The 9,080-nt window shown below is 31.0% G+C and overlaps 1 protein-coding gene across 2 annotated transcripts; it reads left to right on the top strand.

Annotated features, from left to right (window-relative positions):
• Positions 1–2,191: 2,191 nt before the first annotated feature.
• On the top strand, positions 2,192–8,635 carry LOC114369490 (tripeptidyl-peptidase 2-like). Of its 2 annotated transcripts, XM_028326723.1 has the most exons (4): positions 2,192–2,525; positions 5,131–5,214; positions 5,306–5,493; positions 8,315–8,635. In XM_028326723.1, coding segments are annotated over exons 1-4 (408 nt in total). In that variant the 5' UTR covers positions 2,192–2,390; the 3' UTR covers positions 8,316–8,635. The 2 variants fall into 2 exon arrangements, with proteins under 2 accessions (XP_028182524.1, XP_028182523.1); XM_028326722.1 differs by lacking the exon at positions 8,315–8,635 and having other exon boundaries at positions 5,306–5,672.
• Positions 8,636–9,080: the final 445 nt, after the last annotated feature.

Genomic DNA, 9,080 nt, shown 5'->3' with positions numbered 1-9,080 from the left:
ACTCTTATAAATAGTGTATCTACTAAATAAGTGGAGTGTCTACAATTTGAAAAAAGGATAATAATATTATCATTAAAATTCAAATATATTAATAGCCTATCGCCCCAATAGCCCAACTACTAAGGAAGTAGCGTTTGTGCTCCTGTTCTAGGACTGACGTGTGTATTTCAACGCCACGTTACTTGTCACGTCAATTTGTGGATCCCGGATACTAGAATACCAAAATACTTTTTTATAAGATATAAAAATCATAATTGAATATCACTGGATTATGTTATATTCCTTAAAAAATCTTAAAAGTCTTAATTGGATACCATAAGACTTTCTTAATGAAAAAAATCTCTTAAAATCTTTTGAAATCTTAATCCAATACAGTGTAGGAATTTAACAAAGTCAAATAAATAAAATAGTTATTGAATTAATAAAATACTTATATAACTTGTAAAGTTAGTCAATAACATGTAATAAAAAAATAAATCCTCAAAAAAAATATGTTCGACAAAATTAGCTGAAAAGTTAATTGATACCTAAAAGATGAAAAATTATCTTGTTGAATAATAAGTGTTTAGTAAAATTATATGTCAAAGTAGTTAAAAAATATAAAATTATATAGAAGATAAAAATAATAAAATTTTAGCTTAAATAAAAAAGATTGAAAAAATCTAATAAATATTTAAAAATAAAAAGAGAATAAATATAAAATACTAGAAGTTAAAAACTACCATTTTAAGTAAAGCTAATTCAAGTAGCATTTTAGAAAATGTTAAAAACTATTACAAATATTTGTTTATTAAATAGTTAAATAAATTTTCAAGTTAATAAAAAAAGTAATAAAGAAGCTGAAAAACCTTGTCAAAAACACGTAGATAACGACTGTTTCTACTATTCAACTCACGTAGGCTAGTGGCCATCTGACGATGCTTGATCGTCAATTGCGTTGGCAAACCTTTCGGACGCGCAAGAAAATAATAGACGACACATGACAGAAAGACTAAAAGTCTCCTTCGATTTTTCCAACAAAAACAAAAATTGACTTAAAATCTCCTTGACTCGGGTGCAATGGGTGCAATGGGTGGACAATAGTCTACCAGTGTATAGTAAGGTTTCTTTATCCAATTAATGATACAATTACCTGGGGTACACTTCTGAAATTTAGAGTAGATAATTTGTTGTAGGTTTTTTTTTTTTTTGTTATTTTCTTAATGTATACGAATCATAAATAGGTTTACATTTCTTTAACCTTAAAATGACAATAATTAATTTTTTTATTTAATTTTATAACGACAAAGATTACGAGTGTTGTAATATGAGGGCAATAAAATTTGTACTTATTTTAAAATAGTTCATTTATGATGTAAGAAATAGAAATTGAAACTTATTTGATAAAAAAGAAACTTTGAATTAATTAACAAAACCTGACAATTAATTAAAAGATAATTAAATTATTAAAATATATTATGAGTAAGACTTTATTCCGTAAAAAATAATTTATCAAAAAATAATTTATTTAACAAGGATTGGTTCCGTTGTGACTTATAAGCATCCAAAATAAATTATTTAACAAAAGTCTCTGTAAATCATAGAGTCTCGGAGTTACAATAAGAAGTAATAAATAGATTAGATATTTGATGAGACAAGAGAAAAATAAACACATATACAGTATAAAATACGTCAATGTTGTATTCAAAATACTTGGATGTCTAGTCCTATTTTGGAACTAGTATCCTAATCCAGTGTTGCCTGAGTATTTATGTCTTTAAAAATTAAAGTTAAATATATAACAAATATTAAAAGTAATAAGAATAATTGAATGATTGTGTATTTTTTTAAAAATACCTCTATATATAATATGTTAAAAAGTAGCATTCCTTCACTTGTAACAAAGAGATTTTAAAAACATTATTGAAATATAAAGTAAAAAAAAAATGCAAAATAATGGTTGAGAGGATAGCATAGTTCATCACATTTTTTTTTTAATTTTGTTAAATTCTAAAAGTTTATATAACTTACTGTTACAGCGACAAATAGGGAATCCAGTGCAAAATAATGTCCCATCCTTCTTCAAAATATAATCTACTACCTTATAATAAAAGAACTATCAAACCGCATATGTGTCAGCTTCACGATTTTCAGCCGATTTAAACCTTTTTTTCTTTTGCATTTGCTTTGTTGCATTTTGTTTCTTCTTACATTGCGTTTTGGTTTGTTGCGATTTTCCAAGATTTTCGGCCGCTTTCTTCTTCATTTGTTCAAAATCCTGAATTCATGTTTTCTTCTTCTTCCTGCGCTTCCTACCTACAGCAGCTCCACACGTCTGAGCTAGCAGGGCTAGCTACGAGGTCACGTCGTCAAGCTAGGAAGCTTCTCGACTGGTTGATGTTCAACAACAAATGAATAAACCAATGTGTATCCAAAAGCTACTCATTTCTCTGTTTCCATCTTCCGTATTCACCTTCTCCTCTAGCAAAGCTCCCTTGTGCATCTTTAGCAAGCTCACAAGCTCATCCTTAGAGAGATTTGTGTGGGTGAGTCAAGCTACTTTTTCGTGTATCGTTTCATGTATGACTCAGGCTTTCATAATTTTCACCTTTTTTTCATACTCTATTTAAAAGTTCAAGCATTTTTCTCCTTTCTCATACTTTTTCATTTCAAGTTAGTTTAAATGGCGTTGGTTAAGTATTTAAAACTCTTAGACATTTTTTTACATGTGTGTTTCTTTGCAGTTTTGAAGCAAAGTTTAATGGCTGTTGGTAAGGTTTTAATGATCTAATAATAGTAGTATTCATTTGAGTTATGCTGATTATAGAAATAATTTTGAAATTTTGATATAATTGTAGTTTTCATATTTGTTTAGCATTGTTTCGTAGATTGAATTCCATAGTGAAGATAAATGATGACAAGGAAACCTGGAAGATTGTTGTCCGACTAATAAACATGTGTACTATACCAAGATCACCTAGGTTTAATATCGAACTAATTTTTATTGACAAGGAGGTCAAGTTACTTGATTTATTCAGTATGGTGTATCCATTGGTTGTATTTTTTTTTTTCAAACAAGATCACCTAGCTCAAATGAATCACTGTCAAATATTCATTGTCCAGGGTGATAAAATTCTAGCTCAAATGAAGAATGATGATGCTCAAATGGTGAATGTAAATTTTGAAGTTGGACAATTTATGTGATTTAGAACTTTGAAGTAGAGAAAAATAGTGGTCAGTATAAGGCTACACAACATGCTTTTAAAATTAACTTTGTGAAAGCAACCAAAATTACGGCCCACGAAATACTTGAAATACGTGAGACAATGTACAATTTGACAATGTTTGATACCATTGTAAATTACTTTGCCATACCTAATTATTTAATAGGTACAAGTTTTCAAAAATTGAAGAATTGAGTTGATTAACATGTTAATGTTGTTACATTTTCTTATTTTGGGTTTTTGTTGAAGATGTTATTGGTGAGATTGTTTAAATTGGTCAATGGAATCAGCATGGCAAGCCAAAGAAAGTGGTTTTCACAATGAAAGATGAATTATATTCATTAGTTTATTATTATAAGAATCAGAAGTTGTTAGAAACATTTATTAGTTTCATAAGTTTTTTAATGTTACTTGCATTTTATGTGACACTGTGAAAGTATCATCAGTTGGTCTTTGTGGGAGGCACTTGCTATGGAGCTTAAGGAATGTTTGGATAGCCATGTTATTAGGCCAGTGTTGTTGTTGTTGTCTATGGCTAAAATCAAAGAACCTAGAGGTTATTCGTTTTGAACATTCAGTTTAAATGTTTGATTCTATGTAACCAATTATTAATGTAATGAATGTTTCCTTTAATATAGGCACTTGTCCTATATCAATACAGAATTCAATGATGGTTCCCAGATATTTATGAATAGTGACTTCAAGGAGATTGTGGACTTCAAGGATCGATTATCTTCTTCATGCTGATGAAATCTATGTTATGATGTAGTTATGCATACTTGCAGTTTACTTATAATTGCATTTGTTTCTTTATTTTAGTATGGATCCAAGTTAGTTAACAATGATTCATTGTACTCAAAGAGGAAGCTAGATTTCAGAGTCTTCATTGTATTCTGTTGGAGATCACTTTATGCATAATGCAAAAATGATATATTTTGATGAAGTCAGCAAAGTGAAAAGGTTTGAATTTGAATTAATTATTATACATTAGTCGGTTCTGATTTAGCATCATATCAACAATTGTATGTTAACACAAATTTTGTATTTACTTATGATTTCATGTCATGTGTTTGTTGTAGGAGTGTATGTGTGTGATTGTGGCTACTATAACAAAATTGTTGGTAGCCAATGGTTTGATTTATGATGCTTGTCCCAAATGTAACAGGAAGGTTGATGGAGAGGCTTTGACTATTTTTTGTGTTGGTTGTGGAAATGAAAGTGCAAGTACAATTCCAAATTAAGTTGAACATGTATGATGTCTAGATAATAAATTTCATAGAATCAGTGTTATTATCGTTGTCCCTGGAAAGTTTTTTAATGGTGTCATATTTATAATTATGCATGAAAGAGTTTTTTATCCAAGAGATACCTAAAGCTCTTGATCATGTATTGGGAAAAAGGATAGCCTCCAGGTTCAAGGTAGTCCCTGGAAATACACACTATTCTATTTCTCAGTTATCTCAAGATAAGGCATTAATCAATTCTATTGTTGCTAAGCTTCCTACCTTTGACCTTCAGGTAAGGTTGAATGAGTTATTGAATATTTTAAGATTCAATGCATTAGTTACTAACAGGGTTAGTTAATATACTTCTAAGGATCAAGCTGATCCACCTGTGTCATCAGTGCATGAGAATAATAATGTTTTTGACAATGTAAGTTATTTGGTATTGTTGATTGGGTTAATTGTAATTTAACCAATCAGAATGTTGTATGATTAATTGATTCCAATTCATACTTTGATGCAACAATGCTTCTCTGCCACCGTTGAGTCTGATCCACTCTTACCAGGATCCATTAAACCAACTAAGTGCAATATGATTTGCCTTTTATTTTTGTGTGTTTGATGAACTGAGTTTGTTTTAGGTTCTTATAACATCCTGCATAAGTAGGACTTTTAATGATGGGCATGCAATATTTCTTTTTTAGCATAACTGTGACCTTATCAACATGAGTTATGTTGAAGCAACATTACTATCAGACTATGGGCGCTTTGTTGATCTTGTGAATGAGGTATTTTCTTAGACTTATTTTAGCTAAATACTTATATCATTTATTTGTCATTATCTATTCTTAGTTTTTATTTTGGTTGGTTTACTTCTAGGAAGTGAACAAACATCGTCTGATATTTGTGAGCAGTGTTGGTAATAGCGGGCCAAGATTGAGCACTGTTGGTGCACCTGGTGGTACATCTTCCAGTATCATAGGTGTTGGCGCATATGTATCTCCTGCTATGGTTGTTGGTGCTCATTGTGTTGTTGAACCTCCATCTGATGAGCTTGAATACACTTGGTATATTCACTTCTCTCAAAACTTCCTCATTGATAAATTTGTTGTGCATTGTTGATCACAATGATTGAGTCAGGTCTTTTTAAACTTGTAGAATGAATTTAAGATGGGAAAACCAATTACTGATGACTTGTAATCTTATAAAACTGATGAGAAATTAAAGAGTTAACTATGCCACACTAGTTAACATCCTTAAGGAAAGAACATAAATTAGAGTCCGTAGCTATTCTGTTAGAAATAAATTGGTGAGAAATTGTGGGTCTGTTTGATTCCTGTCTCACTTTTTTGTTTGGAAAACAATTTTCTAAAACAATTCTACAATATGTTGCAATCAATTTCTTATTTAAAATCTATTAAGTTTTGAAAGTTATTTCCAAAACAAGTGTTTTAAAATAATAAAAAAAAACAAAAAGAACTAGGAGATGCCTTGTCATTCTCTTTATCTATTTTCTTCAAATGCTTTGTTCAAGTGCTCAGGGTACAAATTTTTAGAAAATACAAATGTTCTCTAGGGACAAACACTTTCGCATGTAGTAAAGGGACTAACAAATTTTAGAAAATATTTTTGAAAACAATAATAATGACTTATTAGTATTTACAGTTGTTGATGACAGTAATTCTAACTCCTAATTCAACCTACATTAATTAGGAAGTCTAATTATTTACAATGAATGGCTTGATTCCTGATATATTCAAGTGTTTAACATATAATTAGGAAACAATGATAATTAGCCTTACTCCCATCAAGTGCCCTCTTGAAGATATCAGCTACTTGTTAATTTTGTTTTCCAGTTCTAACATGCAGTAGGCAATGGCATAAGTCTTAGCTAAATTTTAATTTGTCTTAGGAAATTTTAATTTGTCAACCTGCTATTTTTATTTAATTTATCATTTAAATATTTATTTTACAAATATTTTTAATATTAATATTAATTACAATCATGCTAATATAGATTATTTTTAATTATTAATATTTTTTCTGATGGGATATCATTCAAAAAAAAATATCAATAATTAAAAATAATGTATATTTCAAGGACGGTGCTTACATAAGCACCGTCTTTGAAAGTTGTCAGCTTTCTAAGACGGTGGCTTTTGACCCGTCGCTGAAAGGGTTAACTTTCCACGACGTGGGCTTCTACGACGTTCAACGACCATCATTGTATGTTGTTTTTTACCATCGTAGAATAGCATTTTTTTTAGTAGTGAAGTGAAGGTTATCAGGCTATTACACTAGAGTTTCTACATTCATTAAAAACATCTGGATTACCTAATCATAAAATTAGGCTGAAAAAAGGTACACCTATTATGTTGATTAGAAATTTGGATCAAGCAGAAGGGCTATGCAATGGTACAAGGCTAATTGTGCCTAGAATGGCTAATCATGTTATTGAAGCACAAATTATTTTTGGGAAAAACATAGGTAATTTGGTCTATATTCCATAATTTTCATTATCACCATCACAATCTACTTGCCCTTCCAAAATGATTAGAAGACAATTCCCAATTACAGTGTCGTACGCTATGACAATCAATAAATCTTAAGGACAATCTATTGAGTATGTTGGATTAAATCTTCCTAAACCAGCTTTTAGTCATGGCAAACTTTACGTGGCATTTTTAAGAGTTCAAAGTAAAAATGGATTGAAGATTTTGATTTGTGATATAGAAGGAAAACCACAAAATATAATTGTCAATGTGGTTTTCAAGGAAGTATTTCAAAACCTACAATAAGTGCTAATTTGGATTAATTTTCTATTAATTATAAGTTCTTTATAAACAGTTGGTAATAATGATGTTTTTTCTAGTGTGGGATTTTCCAATGAAGTCTATTTTGGAACAACATCACGACACCAACTTTTTGGTCAAGTTACACTATCTAATATTTGTATTCATAGAAACCCGAGGTTGCAAGGGAAAGTTAGTTATATAGATAGATTATAGATGAGAGCCAACATCATTTATTTCATGCACTACAAGTGTGTGCCATATATAAACTATTATGGTTTTAACTATACAATCAAGACATGTTAAAAATAACTTAATTAACTATATAGTTTTCATTCAATTACACGTTAATATAACATATCATCAATTTTAACTCATTTATTTTAACTTGCACAAAATGTGGTATTTAAAAGTTAATATTTGTTAATTTAATATTTTTCAATAGTGGCACTACATAATTTGTAATTGTGGTCAAATTAATTTTTTTTTAATCAGTAATGATGTATCTTAAACTAGACATTTTCTTCCTACACCATTGAAGAAGGAATAATACATTTAAATTTGAGATATTAGAATATTCTGAATGACTTTACTGGGTGTAGTACAGAAAGAAAAATTTGGATGTAGTGTAGGAAGAAAACATGTTGAATTAGTTAAAGCATGTAACACATGGGTCTTACTCATGTTAATATATGTCTTAATATTTAGGCATTTTCTTCCTACGCTGTGTAGATTTCTTCTACACCCAACACTTTTACGAATTTTCTCATGAATCTGTTTATTAGTAGGGGTAATTTTGGAAAATTCATAAAAGTGTTGGGTGTAGAAGAAATCTACATGGTGTAGATAGAAAAGGCCTAAAATTTAACACATGGGATCCATGTAACACCTGGGCCTTACTCATTGTGGAATTTTAACCCGTTGATTCAGTCGACCATTATAATTGGTCATCCAATTGCCTAACCACTAACTAGTACTCACGTCCCTTCAATCTGTGCACGGTCATAGCTCTAGCAATTCAGGTGATCAGTCGTCACCAGTAGTCACGTTGTTTCACTTGGTTCACTAACATTGCTTCGTGAAAATATGAAAACAGAGGCAGCATTGTAGAGGACCAAACTGCATCCAATGTTCATGAAGAGCACCTTGCTAGAGCAAGCTCAAGCCATCTAACGCCCAACCATAGTAGCACTCTGCCATGTAACACCCTGAAATATTATTAATTATAAATCTATGTTTGATTGTGTTTAGCTTGTTGTTTGAATATATGTTTGACTTGAATGATTTGAAATACGACTTGAATTATTCATGTGTGAATTTCTTGATGTGGATGTTGAGTTATGTGGAGTTTTGTTGAGCAAAGTTGAAATTATGAGATTTTAGATTTTTGCCTAAACCTAGTTCATAAAAATCGTGATCCCAGATTCGTTAACCGTTGGATCGTCTTCATATTTTGTCTCGCACTTAACAAGCCATGTTTCCACAGCCTGACCGGTGGGATTTTGAAAAACACAAATTTTGTTCTTTGCTAAACGCGAATGGCGCGCTTAGCACAATTCCTACCGAGAGGAAGTTGCGCTGAGCGCTCTGAGGTGCGCTAAGCCCAATTCCAACCAGAGAGGAAGTTGCGCTGAGCACCCAAGGGTACGCTAAGCCTGCCCTAACGCAGAGGGGGTTGCGCTAAACATAAATTCTTGGGCTAAGCATAAGAAGTGGACTTCGGCTTAACGCGATAGTCTCGCTAAGCGAAATTTATAGGTTATAAATACATCCTCAGTGTGAAAAACACGATTTTTCACTCTCCTCTTCTCCAAAAATGCCACCCAAACCCTAAAACCTCATTTTTCACCACCCAAGACCAC

This window comes from Glycine soja, chromosome 10, assembly GCF_004193775.1.
Source record: "Glycine soja cultivar W05 chromosome 10, ASM419377v2, whole genome shotgun sequence".
Classification (NCBI taxonomy): domain Eukaryota; kingdom Viridiplantae; phylum Streptophyta; class Magnoliopsida; order Fabales; family Fabaceae; genus Glycine; species Glycine soja.
Note: the sequence above shows the minus strand (reverse complement) of the source record. Positions and strands in the feature narration are given on the sequence as shown.